The sequence below is a fragment of the Rhincodon typus genome, chromosome 3 (genome assembly GCF_021869965.1).
Source record: "Rhincodon typus isolate 14 chromosome 3, sRhiTyp1.1, whole genome shotgun sequence".
NCBI classification, from domain to species: Eukaryota; Metazoa; Chordata; class Chondrichthyes; order Orectolobiformes; family Rhincodontidae; genus Rhincodon; species Rhincodon typus.
The window spans coordinates 9,383,299-9,410,911 of record NC_063334.1 but is presented as its reverse complement, the minus strand read 5'-3'; the positions used below and the strand labels follow the sequence as shown (position 1 = coordinate 9,410,911).

At 40.3% G+C, this 27,613-nt stretch overlaps 1 protein-coding gene across 1 annotated transcript in view; it reads left to right on the top strand.

Moving 5' to 3' along the window:
• The window catches only part of LOC109920043 (A disintegrin and metalloproteinase with thrombospondin motifs 19-like), a 412,216-nt gene that overhangs the window by 135,625 nt on the left and 248,978 nt on the right, over positions 1-27,613 (top strand). The window contains exon 9 of the mRNA XM_048619810.1: positions 20,074-20,214. Coding sequence (XP_048475767.1) covers positions 20,074-20,214 — 141 coding nt within the window. The remainder of the gene's footprint in view (positions 1-20,073; positions 20,215-27,613) is intronic.

Genomic DNA, 27,613 nt, shown 5'->3' with positions numbered 1-27,613 from the left:
ATTTTCTCTATTCAATATTGAACGTTTGTATCAGAGGAACAAGTGGTCATTTTAAGGTAGATGTCTGCAAATATCCTGAAAAACATTTTAGTTGTTTGTGGAATATTAATAGAAATAAATATGCAAAGAACAGGTAAAGTATTTCATCCTATTCCACATAAATGTGTGAAAGCAACCCACCAGTTCAGTATATACAAGTGTAAATGGAGGGGATTGTTTTCTATATTCATTGTTCCTATGATAGGGGTAAGGTTTAGGGCACCAGACTGGTGTGACCTGTACTGCAGCAGACAATAATATTGAATAAGAATGAAATGAAGTACAAATCAAGTGAGGTGAGATGGATGGTTCTATCTCAATAAAGAACTTCCTTTCACCTGGCACTCTATTCGGTTGTCGTCTTTACAGTGGGTCAAAGGTAAAACAGCTGAGTGCATTTTAATGACAAACAACCCTGAAAATCAAGCGTAGGATCTGCCGTCTGGGATCATTATTCATCTACAGAGCTGTTGGGTCACCTTTTATAAAATCCGATGTTATAATCGATCAGTCATGAAGATAAATGACTTTGTTTGAAGCTAGTGCATTGGGTTAGAGATTTAATCCAACCATTTCAGCCAAATTGCAAAGCAAAATCAGATGAGTTGCAGTGAAATTGCTTATAATGGTGTTTGATCTCAATACCTTATCTTCTAATTTTATCCGATCTTTTCAAAGATGTGAAGAAGAGAGATTACATGTGACGTATTCTACTCTTTTAGTTCCCAGTTTATCTAGGTTTGGTTTAGCATGTCGGTGAATAAGGGAATTTTCTGAAGATAATCACTTTGCAGCTATTTTTTGATGACAACTTATGCAATGACATTAAATTTGAAAACCTTTGTGATCTACCAAGGAGTAGTTTAATAAGTAAAGTGATAAATCAAAAATAAGTCGACTAATTTTATAAAATCCTTACTTTCTTGAGATATTAATGGTTGGAGACCAGAAGTTACTAATTTCCATCTACTCTTAAGTGTAAGATGAGTTTTGTATGTGCTTGGGTGTAAGGGTAAATTGTTCTTCTTTCACAGTAATCTGGTAAAGTGGATCATTTCCCTGTTGTACAGTTAGCACATTGTTAGATATTGTGACAGGCTGTTGGAACTGCTAGGTGGCTAGCCACGCTGTTGAGATGAAAACATACACTTTGGCTGAATGAAATATTTTTGTTTTTTTTCTCTTTTTAAAATTTATGTTACAGTTTCTAACAATAAGGAGCACAAAATCATTAATACTAAATTGAAGCTGGGCTGATATATGTGTAAACAAATTTATAATGTAAATAATACAAACGTATGAATAGGTTGGTTATCATTAGCAAATAGTGTGGTTAAGGACTAGTTCTTTGGTTGTGAGTTTCCTTGTAGATCTGTTCAGCAAGCTGCCCCACAGCTTCATCGTATCAATTTATTTTGCCCACTTCATGCATTGAGCTAGGACTTCGGTTGACCAAATAGTAAGGGGTTTCATTTAATTAATAGGCCTATAATTTATGGCTGAAAGTAGTTTTAAAATGTGTACCATACTAATGCTCGCATGTTGTTTTGAGCAAAAACACAGATACAGATGGTGTTTGTTTGAAACACCTCTTCTGTTTCCTTCATTTGGTTCATGTCTGTCTCTGTGTACCATGGCTAACTGACCCATTTGACAAACTGGCATTGGTCACCTAAAACTTCAGCAACGGGCACATTCATCTAAAGCTCTTTGGTTATTGTTCCTAGGTCGATATCAACTCTTAAGTATTCGACAAAATATTAATTTGTGCAATCATCTAATGTTGCACCAGATTTTTGAGTTACTGAAACTTTTACTGGCTAGGAATCAAGAAAGTTGCATTATTGTGCACTTTGGTGTTTACCTTCATCTGGAATTTCAGAGGCAGATTGGCAGAAACTCCAGACAAGAACAAACATTATCACTACCGTCGTTTCCCGAGGTTTGAATGATGTTCTGAAGTTATGGTGGATAAATGGATCAATAGATATGTCCCACAAAACAAAAGAATCAAAGGAAGTTTATATAATTGAATGTTCATTTTTTTATGAAGCACGTCTAGATTATTTTGATTTGCTAGGGGAAAGCTAAACCGGAATTTGAGAAATCATGCCTGCTTTTTGAGAGGTTTTCTTCTAAAATTCCCAACTGCAACATATCATGCACCGTCAGGGGGTAGACCTTAAGGAAGTTGTGAAACTTGAAAGGGTTTAGAAAAGATTTACAAGGATGTTGCCAGGATTGGAGAGTTTGAGTTCCAGCAAGAGGCTGAATAGGCTGGGGCTATTTTCCCTGGAGTGTCGGAGGCTCAGAGTTAAACTTGTAGAGGTTGGTAAAATCATGAGGGGCATGGATAGGGTGAATAGTCAAGGTCTTTTCCCCAGGGTAGTGGAGTCGAAAACTAGAGGGCATAGGTTTAAGGTGAGAAAGGAAAGATTTAAATGGGACTTAAGGGGCAACTTTTTCACGGGTGGTGCATATATGAAATGAGCTGCCAGAGGAGGTGGTAGAGACTGGTACAATTACAACATTTAAAAGGCATGTGGATGGCTATATGAATAGGAAGGGTTTAGAGGGATAAGGGCCATCTGCTGGCAAATGGGACTATATTAATTTAGGATAGCTGGTCGACACAGACGAATTGAACAGAAGTGTCTGTTTCCATGCTGTACAGTTCTATGGCTGTATGATGTAAGTGACCAGAACTGGTCATTTTAAGAGCCACAAAAGTCTCTGGCATGGGTGGGCGGGCTACCTGTTACTTGCTGGTGGGAGATATGCAGAGTTGTTGGACTGGCAATCATTTTTACTTTGGAAGATCCCTGCCTCAAATATGGCAGCATTGGGCAGCATAGTTCACCCGAATGTTTACTTGATTCATTACTATTCAGACATACTACCACCTTACCAACTTGCTTAACGTGGGAATAAAATGCTTCAGCATTGTACTATAAAATAATTCCATTAGGAGAAAATAGTTTATTCAATCTGATCTAAAGTGCTTCTGTTTAGAGATACTATAACAATGCTGACCAGTGAAAAGACAGAGATGATAGTTTAGTTTTCTAAATCATAGTCAGGGCCTAAAGAATAAAGTGATGTTGGAATGCAAGATGGAAAAATATGCAAAACGTATATGATGAAATTAACAGTGTAAGAAACCAGGGCATATTATCAACAACTGAAGGCAAGAAATCAGGCACCCCAAACACAAACAAAAGATACAAAAATACAGAAACGTCTTGGTCTGTTCAAATCAGAAATCAGTATGGATGTCTGTGAGATAAAATCGACAAGATAACAATACAAACCAACACCATTGTTTTTATCAATATTATTATTTATATAATAAACAATGAGCGTCCCGGTACTGACCCTTGTGGTACACTGCTGGACACCAGCGCCCAGTCACTCAAACAGCCTTTTACCACTACCCTTTTTGTCCTATTAATTACCCAGTTTCTGATCCATCTCACCGAGTTTCCCTGAATTTCATGTGCTTTAACCTTCTCAGACAGTCTCCCATGTGGTACCTCGTCAAAAGCTTTGCTAAAATCCATGTAAATTATATCAGCTGAGCTTTCCTTATCCACACACTTGGTCATATTTTCAAAAAATTCTAACAAATTTGTTATGTAGGATCTCCCTCTGACAAAGCCATGCTAAATATCTTTAATTAACTCATGCCTTTCCAAGTGGATATTAACCCGTTCTTCCAGCATTTTCTCCAATTGTTTCCCTACCACTGACATAAGACTCACCAGTATATAATTTCCTGGTTGATCTCTACCACCCTTAAAAAGTGGAACCACACTTGCTGTCCTCTAATCCTCTGGCACTTCTCCCCATGGCCAGAGAGGAATTAAAAATTTGTATCAGAGCCCCTGCAATTTCCCACCTTGCCTACCACAGCAGCAGGGATGTATTTCATCTGGGCCAGGTGAACTGTCTGTTTTTAAGCCTAACAGTGTCCAATACCTCCCTATTGCCCATGTCAAACTCTGCAAGTTCCTCACATTCCCTTTTCCTCAATTCTGTACTTACGTTCTCTTTTTCCAGAGTGAAGACTGAAGAGAAGTATTCATTCCAACATCCTGCAGCTCCACACACAGGTTGTCCCCTTGGTCCCTAATGGGCCCAACACTTTCCCTGGTTAACTTCTTCCTTTTAATATTTTTATAAAATAACTTAGGATTCTCCCTAATCCTGTTTGCAAGTCTTTTTTTCATGCCCCCTTTTTGCACTTTTAATTGCTTTCTTAAAAGTTTAGCTGCAAAGAATTCTGTGCATCCAAAACTTTGACGTGAGCCTTTTTTTGTGAACACCAGATGTTTAGTTTAACTTTGTTAAACAGCTGTTAATGCTCACAGTTATGTCTAATGTTAGAATCTGGTACACAATGAGAGTTTCTGAACTAAACATGCCAGTACATTGTGAAGAAAGGGTTTATGATCTATTTTCTAAAGACACAAAACACAGAGCAAACATACTTTTGACTCAGTTGTTGTTTTTCATAAGTAATTATTTGCTTACAGCATCTGTCCTCTGCCTCTAGGCTGTTTATAAAATTGTTTTGTGAGATTGTGCCACATTTCTGTACAAGGTGTCATTTCATGATTGTGATTGAGTGAAGGAGTTAAGCAGACATTCTTCCTCAATTGTGTTGTTCAGTGCCATTTCCTGATGTTTTCATAGTAAAAATTATGTTGCCCAATGGACTGTATCAGCTGCAATAGGCACTTAAGATTTTAAGATTGTCAAAAGCTATTAGATTAATTTTCCATTGTAAATTATTCCCATGAAATTTTAAATCCAAATTGACTCATTACTCTACTGTCAAGAGGCTGGTCAGACTGCTTCCAATTTGTTGCCACATTTTTCCTCCATTTTCAGCTGCTGAGAGGTTTGAGATACCACTTGGAGAATGTCCCCAGCCAGATTTTTATCTTGTCATTTTCCTTCTAGCCATAACTTGATGCTTCTCCATATGATCACAAATTATGCACTGTCTGAATTGAAAATCATTCTTGGCTTTGGGTGATCGTGCTCTCTTACTCAGCACCAGTATACCTTACATTGAAAGTTGAAGAATGACCAATACATTGAATCCACAGAATTTTACAGTACAGAACAAGGCCATTCAACCCATTATGTCTGTTCTGGCTCTCCAAAGAGCTATCCAGCTGGTCCCACTCTCCAGCTTTAACTCTGTAGCCCTCTAACTTCATCACTTTCAAATAAATCCAGTTCTCTTTTGAACCGTCCTATGGAATCTGCCCGAACCACACTCCCAGGCAGCATATTCTTAATCTTAACAACTCTGAGTAAAGAAGTTTCTCCTCATCTCACTCCTAGCTCTCTTGCTGACAATCTTGAAACTGTGACCCCTAGTTACTGACATAACAACTACTGGAAACAGAATATCCTCCCTAACCCTGTCAAAATTGTTCATAATTTCGAATACTACAATGAAGTCACCTCTTAATTTTCTCTGCTCCAAGGAGAATAAGCCCAATCTCTCTAATCTTGCTTTGCATTTAACATCCTTCATCCCTGGTATCAATGCCAATACTGCTGAATAATTATAATGTCTAAAAATGCATTAGGTTTCTGGTAAGTTGCGATATGTTACACTCTTCAGAAGGGGTTGCATTTCTAAGGACTTTACTGACCATATTAAAAAATAATATTATCCACCTTTCATGTGAAAAACTGTCCCAAGTGTTTCTGAGAGGTCAAAGGAAGAAAAAAAGGTCATTAAGCTAAAGAGGAGAAACTTGAGAAGTGATCAAGTTGACTGGTTTTAAAAAGGCTGTGAATAGTGAAGTGGAAATTGGGTAAGCTCAAGGGGGTTTGGGGAGGAAATTGCAGGCCCTAACAGCTGAAGGCAAAAATGTGATTGGTGGGTTTCAAGCTAGGGTTAACGAAGATCAGGGGTTTGGAGATAGGTGTGGAGATATGGAGGGATGAAAATGTTAAATTTGAAGTGTTGGTTGACTCGTTGCCAATGTATTTCAGCTAGAATTGAAGTGATGGATGATAGTGATGGTATACAGCCAGCAAACATTTGGAGAGTGTGAGGCCACTTGGAAAATATTGGAACATGCAAGTTAAACCATGGTCAATATCAGACATGAGGAATGTGGTCTGCAGATGACAAATGTAGTTATGGAGTCTCTCACTCAGCTCATGGTTACACAGAGTGTGAAGGTCTGATTCAGGCTGTGCCATTGACTGGGAATGGGATCGAATCAGTGACAAACTTGCAAATGGTATGGTAGGGCCTGAAGAACATAGCTTCTGTCTTATTAATGTTGAAGTAGAGTAAATTGTGGGTGATCCAAATAAGGTTGTCTCAACAGTTGAGGCTTTGAACAAAGTAATAGAATGTTAGATTGACGTGTCTTCGTCATGCACGTGTGGAAACTGATACTCTGAAAAAGCAAAACATAAAAGAGAAGGAATCCATTAGCCCACAAAAGACCACAAGCTATAGGAGCAGAATTAGGCTATTCAGCCCATCATGTCTGCTTCACCATTTGATCATGGCTGATATGTTTCTCAACCCCATTTTCCTGCTTTCTCCCTGTAACTGTTGATCCCCTTACCAATCAAGAACCTATCTATCTCTGTCTTAAATACACTCAGTGACTTGGCCTCCACAATCCTCGATGGCAATGAGTTCCACAAATTCACCACTCCCTGGATGAAGAAATTCCTCACCATCTCAGTTCTAACGGGTTGTCCCTTCACTCTATGGCTGTGCACTTGCATCTTAGTCTCTCCTACTAGTGGAAACATTTTCTCTATCCACTCTATCCAAGCTCTCAGTATTCTGTAAATTTGAATCAGAACCCCCCTCATTCTTCTAAACGCCATCAAGTACAGACCCAGCGTCTTCATATGACAAGCCCTTCACCCCCAGGATCATTCATGTAAACTTCCTCTGGACCCCTCCAATGCCAGCACATCCTTCCTTAGATATGCGTCTCAAAACTGCACACAATATTCCAAATGTTGTCTGGCCAGAACTTTATACAGCCTCAGCAGCACATCTCTGCTCTTGTATTCTAATCCTCTTGAAATGATTGCTAACGTTGCATTTGCCTTTGTAACTGCCAACTGAACCTGAATGTTAACCTTAAGAGAATCCTTAACCTGGAAATCCCAAGTCCCTTTGTGCTTCAGATGTCCAAAGCCTTACTCCACAGAAAAATCTACGCTTCTATTCTTCCTACCAAAGTTCACAATGTATTCCATCTGGCACTTCTTTGCCTGTTCTCCTAGTCTGTCCAAGTCCTTCTGCAGTCTCCATGCTTCCTCAGCAATACCTGTCCCTCCACTTATCTTTGTATCATCTGCAAACTTAGCAACAATGCCCTCTGTTCTTTCATCTAGATCGTTAAAGTATAGGAAGTAATAGAAATTACCATAATACCCAGCTCATTCTTCATAGAACACAAATCAATACAATTCTGTCTGGGCCCACAAGCTGAATGGCCCATAGCTCTATCACGTATCTGCAGGTCAGTCAGATAGATTTTGCAGAACTTTGGAAATGATTGTACAACTCTAGAAGGGAACTTTGGTTAGGATTTACTAAGTCAAATTGGAACTAAGTGAAAGCAATCCGACCAAAAGGACCAACACTGGGAAGGTATTGGAGGAGAGAGTGGTAACATTCAGATTGAAGAGATTCAAGCAGAACCTATGATAAAGCTGGGCATATTTGTACCTAGAGTGGTATCTTCATATGTTCATGACTGGTTATTGTTGGATAAGTTAGAGTGGAACCAACTGCAGAGCTCCCATTTCTGAAAGAAAAGCCCTCCTGTTATATCAGGTAGAAGACTGGAGGCTGTGAGGTAAATTTATGGGTCTGATTGGGATACACAGTTATTGCAAAGATTGGACGTCTGACTGAGAGTACAACAGATTAATGTTGTAGGTCTGCCTGCAACTGTGAGACCAAAATGCTAACATTCTGTGCGTGCAAGCAAACAACATGCCCCTGAGTTTAAGGAGATTTGCGTTAAAAGGAACTTCTTATTCCTCAAATGAGGCAAGTCAACCTATCGTCATATTTATTGATACAGGAGCCACTCAAGCCATGACTCTTCCCCCAGAGGGTGACATCAATGTCAAAGTTTTAGTAAATTATATAAATGGGCATTATAGACCCATACCTTTTTAAATCAGTTGGCCCTAGATTGTGACCTAATGACGAGAACAGTAACTTTGAGGATTAGGATTAGTTTATCTGTAGATGGAGTTAACATACATTTGGGAATGGATTTGGAGGAGTGAAGGCTGTCACTTCTCCATTGGTCACAGAAGGGCCCAAGTGAAGTCAAAGAAAGAGCAGTTTCAGGGAAAAAGAAATCCAGGAATTTTTGGGTTGAACAAATCCTATTGTTCAAAGTCAAGTTGACACCATAGACAGATACTTGGTTTTTCGAAACTTTCTTTGGGGATTTGGGTAGTCTGTTAGTAAGTTCAGTAATTACTGTTCAGTAAGTGTTCTCTGAGCAAGGGCCAACAAGTTGATGCGGAGTTACCTAATCTAACCCAACCAGCTCAAACTGAAATTGAAACAGAGGGAATTCCAGAAAGCTACAATGTCAAAATGAGATTCTGATGACAAAGTGGACACTTCTTGCAGACATATACATGAAGAATGGACAGTGGTTCATCAGATGGAAATACAATGCAAATATCATCAAACAATATGAAGGATAGACCATGAAATTCTTATGGCAAGACATGTCGGAATCCAGAATAGCCATGTGTACTTAATTCAACATTTTTGCAGGCCTGGTCCTCACAGTGAATGTGTTACGTTTTCATAAAATATGCTATGTTTAGAAACTTTTAGCATGCAATCAGCCATCATTTGTAAGTCCCATGGCAGTTTTTGTGAAGTCATTTTGTCAGATACTGGTGGATTGCATGAGACCTCTATCTTAAAGTAAGACACCAGTATCTGTACTATCATGGATGTGGCTAAGTGATTCCCAGAGAACTTACATCTAAGAACAATTACTGCTAATGCAGAGGTAGAGAAGTTAACCTAGTTCATCACTCAAAGGTCCAGTTGTGTGAAGATTCCAATTTCATGACTAAAACCTTTCAGGAAGTCATTCATTGTCTGGGTATGATACAACTGAAGTCTTTTATGGGTACGATCAAATCCTCAAATTATAATTGGGCATACTGTCATAATGTCCTCATGTTTGAAACAAAGGACTTGAATTCATTTTGTTTGTCTCACAATGTTCATCAAATTAAATAATTACTTTTAGTGCTTTATGGATTAGTTAATGGCCTGTTAGCTCAATACTGTCATAGGGAAGATGTTAGTGCTATTATTAAAGAAATGTTAGCAAGGTACTTAGGTTCATCTAATCAGGTAGAGTCAAATAGTTTTGTGGCTAGAACATGATTTTCTTTTCAATCTATATTGGAGTTCTTTGAAGAAATAACATACTGTGGGTAAAAGGAAACCAGTGGAGGAACTGCACTTCGATTTCCAGAAGGCATTCGATAAAATGCCACAAAAGATTATTGCAGAAAATAAATGCTCATATTGTAGAGGGTAACATATTGGTACGGATAGAAGATTGACTAACTGACTGGGAAATAGAAAGTAGGTCATTTCCTGGTTGACAAGATGTCATGGGTAGTGAGCCCCAGTAATTGATGCTCGAACCTCTGCTGTTCCTGTGATATTGACGACTACATCTACAGGAAGTGTGTCCAATTGCAGCTCCTATCAGAATGCATGGAGCGGTTGGAGTGGCAGTTGGACACACTTAGGAGCTAGCAGGAGACAAAAAAGCGTCATAGGCAGGAGTTTAAGACATATGGTCACACCAAAGGTTCGGGTAGATAGATGGGTGACCACCAGACAGGACAGGCAGACAGTGTGTGAGCCCCTGTGGCTATCCCCCTCTCTGACAAGTATACCATGTTGGCAAGGGTGGGGGAGGGGGTAGTGGGGGGTGGGTGAGCGGGTGGTGGTGGGGAGGAGTGGAGATGGGGAACGGAATTGCCTATCAGGCGATATCAGCAACGAGAGTGGGGACACCACAGCTGGCCCTGTCATACAGCTGGGATGTGTTACAGTTTCCAAAAATGTACCGTGTTTGGGGATCAAAGTCCAGGAGAGCAGTAGTAATAGGAGATTGTATAGTCAGAGACACAGATAGGCGTTTCTGTGGCTGCAAAAGAGACTCCAGGAGGGTGTGCTTCCTCCCTAGTGCCAGGATCAAGAATGTCTCTGAGCTGGCATGGTACATTTTCAAAAAGGAGGTCAGCTGCCAGAGGCTGTGGTACACATTTGGCTCAAATGATACAGGAAGGAACAGTGGCAAGGTCATGCAAACAGAGTTCAGGGAGTGTAGGTAGTAATTTGAAAAACAGGACTTCTTGCACTATAATCTCAAGAATACTTCCTGTGCCATGTGCCAGTGAGGCTAGGAATAGTGCAGATTAATATGTGGCTAAATTGCTGGTGTAGAAAGGAGGGCTTTAGGTATGGGGATCATTGGAATGTCTTCCAGGGCAGGTGGGACCTGTACAAGATGAACGTGTTGGGCCTAACCTGGAAGGCACCCATATACTGGCAGGGAAGTTGCTGATGGGGACAGTTTAAATTAGTGTGCCAGGGGCAGGAATCAGAGCAGTAGATCAGCAAGTGAAATGACCAGGGAGGAGTCAGCGGTTAAGAACATAATGCTGAGAGGAAGATGGAGAGATTATTGAACATGGCGGGACTGGTGGCCTGAGGTGTGTTTGTTTTAATTTGAGGAGTATGTTAAGGTTGTACAGGACGCTGGTGAGGACTGTTCTGGATTACTGTATCCAGCTTTGGTCGCCCTGTTGTAGGATGGACATCACCAAGTTGAGAAGGTTCAAAAAAGATTTACCAGCATGTTGCTGGATCTGGTGAGTTTGAGTTGTAGTGAGAGGCTGGACAGGGTGGGACATTTTTCCACTGGAACACAGAGGGTGGCTCATGTGTGGTTTGATCTTCCAGAGGAAGTGGTGGATGCAGGTACAGTAACAATGTTTAAAAGACGTTTGGATAAGTACATGAATAAGAAATATTTGGAGGGCTATGCTCCAGGTGCAGGCAGGTGGGACTAGTTTAGTTTGGGATTATGGTCAGTATGGACTGGTTGGACTGAAAGATCTGTTTCTGTGCTGTATGACTCTGAACATGACAGGTAAGGCAGATGAATTTAGGAACATAGAAACATAAAAGATGGGAGCAGGAGGAGACCATTCAGCCCTTCAAGCCTGCTCCACCATTCTTCACAATCATGGCTGATCATCCAACTTAACAGCCTAATCCTGCTTTCTCCCCATAACCTTTGATCCCATTCACCCCAAGTGCTATATCTAGCCGCCTCTTGAATACATTCGATGCTTTGGCATCAACTACTTCCTGTGGTAATGAATTCCACAGGCTCACCACTCTCTGGGTGGAGAAATGTCTCCTCATCTCCGTCCTAAATCACCTACCCTGAATCCTCATACTATGACCCCTGGCTCTGCACACACCCACCATCGGGAACATCCTCCCTGCATCTACCCTGTCTAGTCTTGTTAGAATATTATAAGTCTCTGAGATCCCCTGTCCCCACCCCTCCCCCCCCCACCATTCATCTGAATTCCAGCAAAAATAATCCTAACCTATTCAATTGCTCCTTATATGTCAGTCCCTGGAATCAGCCTGGTAAACCTTCGCTGCACTCCGTCGAGAACAAGAGCATCCTTCCTCAGAAAAGGAGACCAAAACACATTTAATTATGATGTTGTGGCTATTACAGAGACTTGGTTGAGAGAGGGACAAGAGTGGCAGCTTAACATTGCAGGATTTAGAAGTTTTCAGGTGAGATAGAATCATTAAATTCCCACAGTGTGGAAACAGGCCCTTTGGCCCAACAAGTCCACACTGACCCTCAGAGCATCCCACCCAGACCCATCACCCTATAACTCACCTAATCTACACATCCTTGAACACTATGGGCAATTTAGCATGGCCAATCCACCTAGCCTGCACATCTTTGGACTGTGGGAGGAAACCGGAATACCCAGAGGAAACCCACGCAGACACAGGGAGAACGTGCAAACTCCACTCAGACGGTCGCCTGAGGGTGGAATCAAACCCGGGTCCCTGGCGCTGTGAGGCAGCAGTGCTAACCACTGCCACCCAGATAGTGAAGGGTATAAAAGGGGTGGGGAAGTTGCGTTACTGACAATGGAGAATATCACATCTGTACTGAGGGAGGACACCCTGGACGGCTGATCCAGCGAGGCCATATGGGGAGAGGTCAGGAATAGGAAGAGTGCAATTACTTTGATGGGATTGTACGACAGCCCTCCCATCAACCAGTGGATGATAGAGGAACAGATGTGGTCAGATTATGTATGAAAAATGTAAGAACAAGAGGGTTGTTGTGGTGGGAGATTTTAATTTCCCTAATACTGACTGGGACTCCCATAGTGCCAAGGGGTAAATTTGTCAAGTGTGTCCAGTAGGGTTTCTTGAAGCAATATGTAAATAGTCCAACTAGGGAAGGGGCCATCATAGACCTGATATTGGAGAATGAGCCCAGCCAGGTGATTGAAGCATCACTGGGAGAACGTTTCTGGAACAATGATCATAATTCTGTATGTTTTAAGTTACTTAATTACTAAATTGGGGAAAGGCTAACTATCACCATAGGAGGCAGGAACTGGGGAATGGAGATTGGGGTTGACTGTTTGGTGGTAAATCCATATCTGTTTGTGGGAATCTTTTTAAAGGCCAATTGATTATAATTCAGGACCAACACGTTCATGTGAAAATGAACAATAAGGATGGCAACATTCAGATGTTGGATAATAAGAGAAATTGTGAGCTTAGTCAGAAAGAAAAAGGCACATAATCTTTAGGAAACTGAAGACAGACAGAACACTTGAGGAATAAAACCAGGAAAGAACTGTAACCAGGAGTTAGAAGGGCTAAAAGATGCTATGAAATGATCACAGCAAGCAGGATTAAGGAAAATCCCAAGGGTTTTTATACCTATAAAGGATCAAAAGGGTAGCCAGGGAAAGTGTAAATTCACTCAAGGACAAAGGAGAGAATTTATGCTTGGAACTGGAGGAAGTGGGAGAGGTCCTTAAAGAATACTTTGCATCACAAAGGAGAAGGACATGCTGGATGGTGAGTCAAGAGAGGAGTATGTTGATACGCTGGGGCATGTTGGTATAACAGAAGGAGGTAATGTTGGGTGTTTTGAAAAGCATTAAAGAAGGCAAGTCCCTCGGACCTGATGGGATCTATTCCAGAATACTGAGGGAGAAAATTGTTTGAAATCTTTATAACCTCTATAGTCACAGGTGAGGTCCCAGAGAACTAGAGAATAGCCAATGTTGTTCCTTTGTTTAAGAAAGGCATCAGTGAAAATCTGGGAAATAAGAGGCCAGTGAAATTTATTTCAGTGATAGGGAAATTATTGGAGCAGATTTTCAGGGACAGGTTTTATTCATATTTGGAAAAATATGGCCTTATTAACACAGGCAGCATGGCTTTATGAGGGGAAGATCGTGTCTCACAAACTCGATTGAGTTTATTGAGCAAGAATGATGGATATTACCTACATGAACTTTAGCAAGGCCTTTGACAAGGCCCCTCATAACAGGCTGATACAAAAGGTGAAGTCATGTGGGATCTGTGGTGAGTTGGTAAGATGGATCCAGAACAGGCTTTGTCATAGAAGACAGAGTAGTGGTGGAAGGATGTTTTTCTGACTGGAGATCTGTGACCAGTGATGTCTCACAGGGATGAATGCTGGGACTCCTGTTCTTTGTAATATACAGAAATGATTTGGAGGAGAATGTAGGTGGCCTGGTTAGTAAGTTTGCGGATGACACGAAGGTTGGAGGAGCTGTTGGTAGTGAGAAAGATTGCCACAGGATACAGCAGGATGTAGATAGGCTGGAGACTTGGGCTAAGAAATGACAGATGGAGTTTGATCCAGATAAATGCAAGGTGATGTATTTTGGAAGGTCTAATGCAGAAAGTAGATCTAGAGTAAATGGAAAAACCCCTTAGTAGCATTAAAATACAGAGGGATCGAGGTATACACGTCCGCAGTTCCCTGAAAGTGGCAACACAAGTAGAGTAGATGGCCAAGAGGCATGCAGTATAAAAATTGGCAAGTCATGTTGCAGCTGTATAAAACTTTAGTAAGGCCACACTTAGAATACTGCATATAGTTCTGGTCACCACACTACCAGAAGAATGTGGAGGCTTTGGAGAGAGTAGAAAAAAGATTTACCAGGATGTTGCTTGGTTTGGAGGGTGTTAGCAAGGAGGAGAGATTGGACAAACACTGTTTGTTTTTGCTTGAATGTCAGAGGCTGAGGGGCAACTGATAGAGATTTACAAAATTATGACAGGCATTGATAGAATGGATAGTCAGTGTCTTTTTCCCCAGAGCAGAAATATCAATTACTAGGGGACATAAGTCTAAGGTAAAAAGGGGTAAGTTTAAAGGAGATGTGTGAGGAAAGTTTTTTTGCAAAGATGGTGGTAAGTGCCTAGAATGCACTGGCAGAGGAGATGGTGAAAGCAGATACAATAGCAACGTTTAAGATACATGAATAGGCAGATACATGAATAGGCAGGAAATAGACGGATATGGATCACATAGAGGCAAAAGATTTTTAGTTTAGAAAGGCTTTGTGTCTCAGCACAGTTTTGGTGAGCCAAAGGGCGTGTTCTTGTGCTGTATTGTTCTTTGTTGTTTGTATAAACAAAATTATTGTTGACTGCAACTCAACAGGGAGGTTTTATTCTCTAGCTGTGCACTCTGTCAAGCCCATTGGTCTGAAGGGCTTGTTTCCCTGCTTGATACCTCTATGGCTCTATAAGACGAGTCTGACCAAACCCAGGAGCACTGGCTGCTCATTTATCAGTGTCATGCGACCAAAGGTGTTATGAAGTATAGACAGGTGGACAGACTTTGGTAAGGTTATAGTGGCAGAACAGATTTAAAAGGTATAATGTATTAAGAAATATAGGGGATAAGATTCCATTTTGGTGAGCCTGTAAGACCCGGATACAGCACAGGGAATTGATTATGCTATATACACCTGCCCACCAGCTTTTCTGTTCTTTTGGCAATACCCCCGTGAGAGGCTGCAGTATCGATGCTAACGATATAGAAAACTCTGAACTAGCAGAATCTCTTAGGTGAATGCTGAGGCTTATTGTTGGGAAGAGTGGGGCAGTGTTACTCTGCATATCCTTGCACTATGTGTGACCTTAAAACACTTGTACTGACATGAAGCAATGAAATCCTTTGTCTGGAGTAAAACAGGTTTGTCTGACTTGTATAACACCAGACCTACCAAATCCTAAGACAAACCTCATACAGTTAATTAGAAAGGACAGGCATACAAAAATGCAATTCATTCAAAATAAATAACCTTTAGATATGAACTCCACTTTGAATGTCTGTCCAAACTTAGGTTTGACATTAGCGACAACTTAATGGCCTGCTAATGTTGAAGTGCTCAACTGACCTCTTTAATTGAAAATGTCCTGTTGGAAAATTATAACTTTTGAAAATATTCAATAATGGTGAAATTGAATGAGTTACTATCATTTCACATTCATGTCCATTTCATTTTAGTTCTGATCGACATATTGTTAGCTTTAAGGCACAGTGTACATAAAAGGTTCCTAATCATTCTATTTTGTCATATGTAGACAATCTATGATGTTTCTTTTGATGAGATTGTTATATTCATCATCTCCTAACTTCTCCATAATAAAGCTTTGTTTCAATTTATTCTCTGTTTAAGGATTTTATTTAAAATGTATGCGGTATTGGCACTACTTTCATCCAGTGCAGCTGTGAACCATCTAATGCTTAAAGAAGGTTTCAGGCAGGATTGTTTAAAATCTAGTTCTTGTTGGACAATGTGAAAGACTTGGCATGCAGATTGATATATGTTGTCTATGGTAGCTTCAGTATACACTAAAATCCAGGGAGAACTTTTGGCATAGGATTTTAATCAGGCCATTTGGATTGAGATACACTAATTAGTATTCCATTATGGCTCAGCGTATCAACTTGTAATCCATTGAATTATTCAGTTTTTCTGAAGAGATTTATCACTAATCATTGTTAATTGTTCTGTAATAAATGGTTGAAATAGATTGAATAAACTTACAATCTTCTTGAAATTCATGAGAAGTAAAATTTGGTAAATGATTTGAAAAAACCATGCGAGCCAGTGGGATGCTTTTCTTTACTGTGCATTATGTAAAACTAAGTTGTAACCCTGCATTTAAAATGATATATTTCTCAAAGTGTGCAGAAAAAACTTTTCCCTTATAATTGAAAAATGATGTGCTGCACCTGAAGCATGGTTTTATATAAATGAAGTAATTGCAAGTAACCAAATTAGGCGATAACTTGCCATCAGCATAAAATGAGAATCACAGAAATAAAGGCACATTTGTCAAAGCTTTTTGTCTTGCACACATCAGTGTCACACCTCCTGTGATCTGGAAATCTAGCCCCACTATTCCCAAAGTTGTCATAAAAGTTAAACTTTATAAAATTTACTTTGAATTTCCCAATTTACTTGTCTTTTTAGTAACGGGTTAACAAAAAGCACAGACCAGTTTTTGCACTTAAGAAGAATTAGCATTTATGACAAAGAGTGGACATATAACTCTTCTGGTTAAAACTCTTAAACCCCCTTATCAAACTCCCCCTGCACAGATACAGACAGACTTAAAAAAAATGATGAAATAGAGAGGGGGGAAAACTGGGAAGGCTGTTCAATGATTTTTGTCCCAGACTTTACTGAAATGATCCTTTTGGCTTGCCAGGATCTGTTGCTTATTAATTCCTCTTATCCAGGCATTTTCACCTATTGGTAAGTGGCACAGAGTGACTGGTTCACAACTTATAACATCTCCTCTGATTTACTGGTTTAAAGGTGGTGAAGTAAGTAAAACAGGCTTTCTTCAGGCTTTAGGTTTTTTTTAATGAAGAGAAAAGGATAACAACTGCCCTTTGAGGTCCCAAGGCTTCTGGCTGTCATGTCTGTACCCACTAGCTACTCAGCTACTTCAGAGTCAATCACTTAGTTGTTGGCAAGCTGAAGGTCTTTATCATCAACAAATGGTCATAATTCCACACACCAATCAGCTACTTGTTACCAGCTGAATCTCGTGTTGTACACAGCCTAGTGCCAGCTTGTCTGCATCAAAATGTTTCCATAGGTTGAATGAACAACAATGTAAATAGCACTTACAATAAATGCTGGAATAGCTTGTTTTAAAGTGTGCACTAGTCCTTTCCACAGTCCTTAGCTTATTTTAAAACAAGGCTGTATCCATTTCAGCCCACAACACAGAAAAACAAAGATATCGTGTTTACATCAGGTCATGCACCATAAGACCAATGCGAAGTATTAAAAAAAGCTGTATACTGCATGCATAAGTGCTGATTGGTTGGCACATAGACTCTGATTGGAGCAAGCATTGCCATAGAGAATGCACTAATTTGATGATGACTTATAGTTAACTACTGAGTCAAAACAAAAACAGAAATTTCTGGAAAAACTCAGCAGGTCTGGCAGCATCTGTGAAGAGAAATCAGAGTTAATGTTTTGGGTCAGTTCTGAAGAAGGGTCACTGGCCCCAAAACATTAACTCTGATTTTCCTCCTCAGGTACTGCCAGACCTGCTGAGTTCTTCCAGCAATTTCTGTTTTTGTTTGTGTTCCTGATTTCCAGCATCCTCAGTTCTTTTGGTTTTTAGTTAACTGCTGAGATTTGTTTAAAGTTAAACAGTTAAGTAGATTGACTGTGGTTGTTGATGACCGAGCTTTGTGGAGTGAACCAGAAAATGGCTGTCTCCTAAATAAAAACCAAAAGAACTGCGGATGCTGTAAATCAGGAACAAAAACAGAAATTGCTGGAAAAGCTCAGCAGGTCTGGCAACATCTGTGAAGGAAAAAACAGAATTAACGTTTCGGGTCTGGTGACCCTTCCTCTGTTCTGAAACGTTAACTCTGTTTTTTCCTTCATAGACGCTGCCAGATCTGCTGAGCTTTTCCAGCAGTTTTTGTTTTGTTTCTTTTGTTTGAATGACTGCATCCTGTTTTGTTGAGTTGAAGCAGTTGCCTTGTGGTTATATATTCTTTCTGTTTGCAATGAGCAGGGCTTTGTGTGTTAACATATGTAGCTTCCAGTACATGCAAGTGTACCACACTACGAGCCTGACTATTCTAAATTAGTTGTCAGTATAATCCTTAGCACATGCTTGGCAATCTGCTTTGAATTTTACAAGCTCACCTTGTTGGGTATTGCCAGTACCTTGCCTGTTGCGATCTACATAAGTGACATGCTGTTTGATATGATCTCCAGGGATGTGGCTCATTCCTGAAGGCAATGTCTTGACCAAGATACCTGCGTAACAAATGTTAACAGTAAAAGTTGATTTTGAAAGAGAAGTGATAACCACATGAGTAAAATCAAGTTATGATAGATATAGGCCCTTTTTGAATCTGTGTTTCATGTTAGATTTAGGTCAATAGTCACATGACACCAGATTATAGTCCAACAGGTTTATGTGAAATCACAAGCTTTCAAGGCAGTGCCTCTGATGAAGGGGCAGCGCTCCAAAAACTTGTGATTTCAAATAAACCTGTTGGACTATGACCTGGTGTCAGGTGACTTCTGACCTTGTCCACCCCAGTCCTACACCAGCACCTCCACATGAGGTTAGATGTAGCTTTAGCTTCTAAGGGAAGAGTTTCTATACGATTCCCTGATGGCCTATAGATAAATGAATGGCACTTCAGCTGCTGGTTTATTGAACCAGGTAATCCTTGAAGATCTTTTTGACCACTTCAAACATATGCAATAATTACTCAGAGGACAAGTAACTACAAGTATACAGTTTTTTCATGGTATTATTTCATTACACTTTTAGTTGGGGTCTTGGCTGAAAGTGTTGAAAAGGTCATTTATTTAGAGTCACAAAATCCTGTGGCACCTCATGGTACAATTTCCGAAACTTCTCAAATCTCCAGCAGAACCTTAAGCTAAGATACAGTTCTTAGGAAGGGTCACTGGGCCTGAAATGTTAACTCTGATTTCTGTCCAGAGATGCTGTTTGAGTTTTTCCAGCAATTTCTGTTTTTGTTGCTTAAGCTAACATCAATTTAGTTGATAAGGAAAAAAATACATTGCCAATGAATTACCGCTTGACTTGGATTACATAATATGTTCTGCTTCTTGATTTCTCAGTAATCACATCGATGGTGTTTCAGTAAACTTGATTAAATACGTCAATGTGATAGGCAGTAGCTTCTTTTCATGTTTAAAATTAAATCCATGTTACTATTGCAACATCAATTTGATTAGCATTGCCTGATGGTGTGAGTCAATGATCTTGGAAATGCAATTGGGGCATAATATGGCCAAATTTATTTTTGTACCATCCTATTGTCTAAGATGCCATGTGTAAATGTGGAGGGACCACGTCACAATACCGCATAGTACAGTAAAATGCAATCCTCTGAACTAATGAAGAATTTTTCTAACCTCTATTGCTCCATAATTCATTTTGACTATTTTCAAAATAATAAGCATAACATTTTTGTTAACCAATCTAAGTTATTTCAATTTACCTCCTTGTTTTAATGTCACTTGTAAGGATGCAAATGACTTTATATTTCACCAAGATTAAATGTTCTTTTCCGCCTAGATGAAGTAGTGTCTAAGAATACAATCTAAAAAAAATGAAATCCAGAAAGATAGTTGTTTGAAGAAATTGCACTGAATCTGTTAGCCCTTCTTTTTAAGACCTAATCTGAGACATTTGATGTGAAGAAGTTTCATGTATTATAAATGTCCTGCTATTAAAATTCTTCGGTTGTACTATTCATTTTTTTTTGTATCTGTCAGTAAAACAATATGCATTTATTTTAAACTTTTTTTCAAATTCAGTATGGGAATGAATCATGACAATGATCATCCATCCTGTGCAGATGGCCTCCATATTATGTCTGGGGAATGGATTAAAGGACAGAATTTGGGGGATGTTTCCTGGTCCCAGTGCAGCAGAGATGATCTGGAAAGATTTCTCAGGTATGTACACACTAGACTTCCATTTCTATGGAAATTATACCCACAGCAGTTGCTTTATTTAATATTAACAATTTAATATAATGGATAGTAGACTTTTAATGAATTTAATTAAAATAACTAATTTAACAGCCATTTTCTTCACTAGTTTTTGTTCTTAGAGTTAAAAAGAAAAGTAAGAGTTTAAAGGGCAATCATAGCCTTTAATTTCCTCTGGTGGCTTGCTGGATAACAGATTGCTGCACAGTTTCTGTCTGCATTATTTTGGAGCAATTATTGACCAGTTTGATATAATTGAGCAAATTAATTGTGTGAAAAAGTGCAAATGTGTTTAGCGCTCTGCCACCAAACGAAACTTAACCCTAAGTAAATTTGGAGGTTAACAACTTGTCAGCACAATTGCATTCCAATAAAGGAAACATTCTGTAAAGAAATATTTATCACATTGTTAGCTTTTAATATAGCAGTATTTTAATACAGCTGTATGCATTCCCATATGTCACAAGACATTTCCTTTTAAGGTTGATGACTTGACAATTTACCAGAAAGTTGGACCACAGCAGCATTTAAATGTGTTTGATTTGATCACTTATGCTGTCTATCTGCATGTTTGCAGTGCACAGATGACTGCCAGCTGTAATATCAGTTTTTATAGAACTCAGAAGTTAAGTCAGTTATACAGTTTAATTCATACCCTAGAAATTTATTGGCACTGCTTGTTTTACAGGTGTATACTGGATGCCCTAAGTATCCAATACAGTACGTAGAACTGAAAGTATGTGAGCCACATATTAGTATAGGCAGAAGTACAGGCATTCAGGGCCTGCACCTGAAACAGTATTAACCTCTTATGCATCAGCTAATTAAGATTGGCTTCCTGTTTCAATATCTCTGGAGATTTAATCAGGCAACATTTGATCACACAATATTGACCACTGTTTGCATATGTTGATATGTTACGTTAGTTGTGTGCTTTAGTATCATTAAACACCAAGTGAAATATTTGTTTCTATTTGTAGTGATGTGAATAGCAGAATTTATAAATCAAAAAGCGCAAAAAAGAACAAGCAACAATGTATAATAATGTTTATATAAAAATTACTTCTGTGAAATATTCCCTGTGAGCCATGCAGCAGCACAGTGTGTAGATGGCTCGCAAGCTTGGCCTGTTTAAGGTACAGTGCAAGATTAGCTTAAGATACTATGCACTGAAATGAACAGGTTGCACATGAGATAAAGTTTCTGTGATGTTTGTATGAATTAAACATGATGAAAAATACTGATTCAGTTCGAATATCATTGATAAAGAAATAATTTTTATCAAAAGCTTTTGGCAATTTATGATTTTATTTAGAAAGCATACAGTAGCTAAAAAAAATCTATGTAGCCCTGCATTTCTGACATTATGGGTTTATTTGTAGGCGCCAATCACATTTACAATCACAGGCCTCCAGATAATGCTGTCTAACCTCACATAGTTGAACACCTTCTCAGTAAAAGGAAGGATCCTCCTCCCTAACCTCACTAAAGTGCAACATCATGCCCATTATTGTTGTTCTTCTAATTCATTTAAGTGTATGGACCCATTAACTTTTTTATGCCGTAACCTAAAGGTATTGACTTAGGTCAGGTTTGTGCCAGAACTTCTGTACGGTCTAGGAGGGAACATCACCCACCAGTATTACTCACAATGGTCATCCCCTCCATTTTCTAAGGATGTATTCAGGAAATCTGTTACCTATTGCAGGCAAACCTGCAACCTTAGAGAAGGTGAGGGTGACATTATCATTGACAGTAGTCTTCTATGTTTCATGTCAAACTCCCCTCCGGGCTGGAGTAGGTGACACCTCGATCTCTCAATTTCTTGACAATTATTGTATAAAAGGTGACAATGAACGCTTACTTGTAAAGTGAAAGTGGTCTTCCCATTGATTTGTGGAAGGCTCTGAGATTTGGCAGTACCACCTTTTCTGTTGTGAGGTCATGTCTACATTGTACCCATTGACTCTTGCTTTTGAGGGCCTCCCACTGATTTGTCATTGATTTTCTTTCATGTAGCCACATTCAGTACACTTTTGACGAATCATTTCTCAGCTTTATAAAATTTGTTTCCAATTTAGAACCAATGCTTCTGCCCAACTATGTGTTTTACCACAGTGATAATAAATCAAAATATATTATGCCACTATCTATAAAATAGTCACACAATGCTATTTCATCAATTTCCCCAGCTTACTATGCTAAGCTTAACTTTAAAATTGTGCCTCCTTATGTTGTTTTTTTTCACATGCTGACTAAAAAGATCTCTTTAATGCAGATGAACAACGTTGTTCCCTCTTACTTTTTCACATTCCCAGTTGATATTCAAGTAGTTGAACGCCACAGAAGTGATAGTGCTTGCTGAAGGAGGACTTGGTTGTAATGTGTGACAGTGCTTCCTCAGCTCCTTGACTGCTATCCGGGACTGTGGAGCAGGAGGGTGAATATGCCCTGGGGAGGATATGTGCATCTGTGAGAGCAACCAAAAGAGATCATGAGAACAGGCTTCAAAGAGCAAAAATTTTTCTCTGCAGTGCCAAGGCTTCCCAGCGCAACTTCATGTTCAACATGCCAGCAGATGGAACAAAAACAAAGTTTCTGGAAAAGCTCAGCATCTGTGAAGAAAAAATCAGAGTTAACGTTTTGGGCCTGGTGACCCTTCTTCAGAACTGATGATAGCTGGGAAAACATTGGAAGGATCACCGGACCCGAAACGTTAACTCTGATTTTTTTCTTCACAGATGCTGCCAGACCTGCTCAGATTTTCCAGAAACTTCTGTTTTTGTTCTTGATTTAGAGCATCCGCAGTTCTTTTGGTTTTTATGCTAGTAGATGTGCCTGATCATTATGCTTCCTTCAGTGTTTTGTCCTCTATGATCACCAGCTTTACTGTATGTGCTCAGTTTCTGATGACCAACTTGCTCCTGGACTACAATCGTCCATTGTCATTATGATCAGAAAGAATGGTACCCCCGTGCCTGTCTGGGCCCCATTGCCAGCTTTTTGTTTTGTTCATTAGTGGAATGTGGGTGTCGCTGCCTACTGCTGCATTTATTATCCGTCCCTGTTTGTCCTTGAGAAAGTGGTGATGAGCTGCTTTCATGAGCCGCTGCAGTCCACCTGCTGTGGGTTGACCCATGATGCCCTTTGAGGAGGGAATTCCAGGATTTTGACCCAGTGACAGTGAAGGAACGGCAATATATTCCCAAGTCAGGATGGTGGGTGGCTTGGAGTGGAACTTGAAGATGGTGATGTTCTCATGTATCGCTGCCTTTGTTCTTCCAGATGCAAATGGTTGTGGGCTTGGAAGGTGCTGTCTAAGGATTTTTCATAAATTTCTACAGTGCATTTTGTAGATAGTATACACTGCTGCTACTGTGCGTCGGTGGTGGAGGGAGTGGATCCTTGTGGATGTGGTGCCAATCAAGTGAAGCTGCTTTGTCCTGGACGGTGTCAAACTTCTTGAGTGTTGCTGGGGCTGTATCCATCCAGGCAAGTGGGGAGTATTCCATCACACTCCTGACTTGTGCCTTGTAGGTAAGGATGAAGCCTTCACAGCAATTTTCAGCCTGAAGTGCCAAGTGGATGATCCAGTGGCCCCCAGCATTACCGATACCAGTCTTCAGCCAATTCGATTCACTCCACGTGATATCAAGAAATGGTTGGAGACACTGGATACTGCAAAGGCTATGAGCCCTGACAACATTCCAGCAATAATACTGAAGACTTGTGCTCCAGAACTTGCCGCTCCCCTAGCCAAGCTGTTCCAGTACAGTTACAACACTGGTATATACTCAACAATGTGGAAAATTGCCCCCAAGAATGTCCTGCACATAAAAAGCAGTACAAATCTAACCTGACCAATAACTGCCCCATCAGTCTCCTCTCAATCATCAGTAAAGTGATGGAAGGTGTCACCAACAGTGCTATCAAGCAGCACCTGCTCAGCAATAACCTGCTCAGTGACACCCAGTTTGGGTTCCGCCAGGGCCACTCAGCTCCTGATCTCATTACAGCCTTGGTTCAAACATGGACAAAACAGCTGAATTCCAGAGGTGAGGTGACAGTGACAGGCCTTGACATCAAGGCTGCATTCGACTGAGCGTGGCATCAAGGAGCTCTAGCAAAACTGGAATCAATGGGTATCGGGGGTAAACTCTCCAGTGGTCGGAGTCATACCTGACACATAGGAAGATGGTCGTGGTTGTTGGAGTTCAATCATCTCAGCTCCAGGACATCTCTGCAGGAGCTCCTCAGAGTAGTGTCCTCAGCCCAACCATCCTCAACTGTTTCATCAATGACTTTTCCTCCAACATAAGGTCAGAAGTGGGAATGATCAATGATTGCACAATGTTCAGTATCATTCGTGACTCCTCAGACACTGAAGCAGTCCATGTTCAAATGCAACAAGATCTGGACAATATCCAGGCTTAGGCTGACAAGTGGCAAGTGATATTTGCACCACACAAATGCCAGGCTATGACCATCACAAGTAAGAGCGATCTAAGCACCGTCCCTTGTCATTCAATGGTGCTACCATCACTGAATCCCCTACTATCAACATCCTGGGAGTTATCATTGACCGGAAACTCAACTGGACTCACTACATAAACACGGTGGCTACAAGAGCAGGTCAGAGGCTAGGAATCCAGCAGCAAATAACTCACCTCCTGACTCTGAAACCCTGTCCACCATCTTAAAGGCACAAAGTCAGGAATGTGATGGAATACTCTTCACTTGCCTAGTTAAATGCAGCCCCAATAACACTGAAGAAGCTTGACACTTTGCAGGATAAAGCAGCCCACTTGATTTGCACTACATCCACAAGCATTCACTCCCTTCACCACCAATGTTCAGTAGCTTCAGTGTGTACTATCTACAAGATGCACTGCAGAAGTTCACCAAAGATCTTCAGACAGCACCTTCCAAACCTATGACCATTTACATGTAGAAGGACAAGGGCAGCAGATACACAGGAACACCACCACCTGCAAGTTCTCCTCCAAGTCACTCACTGTCCTGACTTGGAAATATATCGCTGTTCCTTCACTGTTGCTGGGTCAAAATCCTGGAATTCCCTCCATCATGGAATTATGGGTCAACCTACAGCAGGAGGACTGCAGCAGTTCAAGAAGGAAGCTCACCACCACCTTCTCAAGGGCAGCTAGGGATGGGCAATAAATGCTGGCCAGTCAGCGATGCCCACATCCCACAAATGAATAAAAAAAACATGGTAGACAGGCTTTAGGGAGTCAGGAGATGAGTTATTCGCCACAGTATTCCTAGACTCTGACCTGCTCTCATAGCCACTGTGTTTCTGTGGTTTGTCCAGTTCAGATTCTGGTCAGTGGTAACCCCAGGATATTGATAGTGAGGGATACAGTGAAGGTAACACCAATGAATGTTGAGGGGTGGTGGTTAGATGGCCATTGCGGATGATCATAGCCTGGCATTTGTATGATGCAAATGTCACTTGCCACTTGTCAGCCCAAACCTGGATATTATTCAGAACTTGTTGCATTTGAACATGGACTGCTTCAGTGTCTGAAGAGTTGCGAATGATGCTGAATATTGTGCAATCAGTGGAGAACATCCCCACATCTGACCTTATGATGGAGGGAAGGTGAAAGTCTACCTATTTCCCTTGCAAGGACACAAAAAAGCACAATGCCCTGCTATTTTCTTTAACCACTACCAGCTGCTCCAATTCTTTCTGTGGAGAGAAGGAAATGAATGATCTAGTGGGTGAGTTAGTGTGTACGCAAGTGGCAAAGTTGCTTAGTATTACTACAATTTCATTTTCCTTTGCTGCTTTCTGGTTTGCTTCTGGAGAGAAATTTATGCAAGAAACTTTATGCAAGATAATCAGACACAGTGGGAAAGCTACAGTAGCATGATCCGAAGTGTGAGTCAAGAGAATGCATGCACGAGAGCTATTTTTGCTCAAGAGAACAGAAAAGGAATACAAAATGCTGGTGGGTATGAGGGTACTCACATCCTATCACCCGCAGCTTGGGTAGACTATAACCCCAAAGGTATCAGCACTTTTTAGTGGATTAGAACTTGTTACCTAGCTAGCCTGCAATTCCATCTTGTTTTTTGATGTTAGAATTGAGATTTTGCTCTAAGGTGATCAGAATTGTGCTCCTTGCATTCTTGGATTCCATTTCCAATTTCTGAAGGAACTCTTTTGTTGTCCTGCCCAAAAAATATAGAAATTAGCTGACCCCAGGATTTCTGAAATAGTTAGCATCAGGACTAATTAATGGTGGAAGCCCTGTGCTCACTTCAGAGCAAGTGGCAGAGTTGAACCCAGTTATTTTGCAGCTGTTGTCTTTTTGACTTCTGTAAATGGAGTTGTCCTCTCTGCAGACTGATGCTGAGCTACTTGTGGATATGTTTGATATTACACTCCTTCCTCCTCCCCCAAGATCTGACACTCTTGCCCAATTATGTCAGGATCAAGCAGATGCCAAAGTCATCATGAGATTGGAAGTTCAATAAGCATAAGATACTGCGTCTCTGTAATGAGCTCAAGGGTGAAATTTGAGCTCCACGCAGACAAAAGTCATGCTTGTTTGTCCATGTAAAGGTCAAACCAGGATTAACACACTTTATTTCTGATTCAGCTGAGGCACAAGTGGAAGTCTTAACTGAAAACCTCCATTATTCATGTTCCTTTGTGAGTTTCTGATATGGAAGCTTTACTAGTTGACCACACCATATGTGAGAACATTTTTTTGTTAATAGGCTTTCTAAGTTTCTGAGAACCAATTAATTGCATTATGTCTCCTATAATGAGTCTCAAAATGTTTTGTGTAGCAATATGTTAGAAACGTTCTTTGTATCAGGAAGGCGGGTGACTGAACCTCTTCTGTTAACTCACTGAGAGGCAATAATGTACTGGCTGTTGCTGTGTGCTAGATCATTTTTGTTTGAGATTTATTCCAGTATGCCAAACTTACTCATTACCAAAACTGTTGTCAAATTTTATCTTCTCCTTTCTGAAGTGTGGACATAACTAAAATCATAGCAAAGGTAAAATACTGCAAATGCTGCAAATACAAAATAAAAACAAAGTGCTGGAGAAACTCAGCACATCTGGCAGCATTCCAAACTTTGTTTCTATCTCTATAGATACTGCCAGACCTGCTGAGATTCTTCAGTAATTTCTGTTTTTATTCCTGAAGCCATGTAGCTACTAAAGATGTAACTGAAAATTGCAATTATTGATTGCATCAGGATTGTAACAAAAAACATCATTTATTCATTCTCAGACAACAAGGTGCAGGGCTGGATGAACACAGCAGGCCAAGCAGCATCATAGGAGCAGAGAGGCTGACGTTTCGGGCCTAGACCCTTC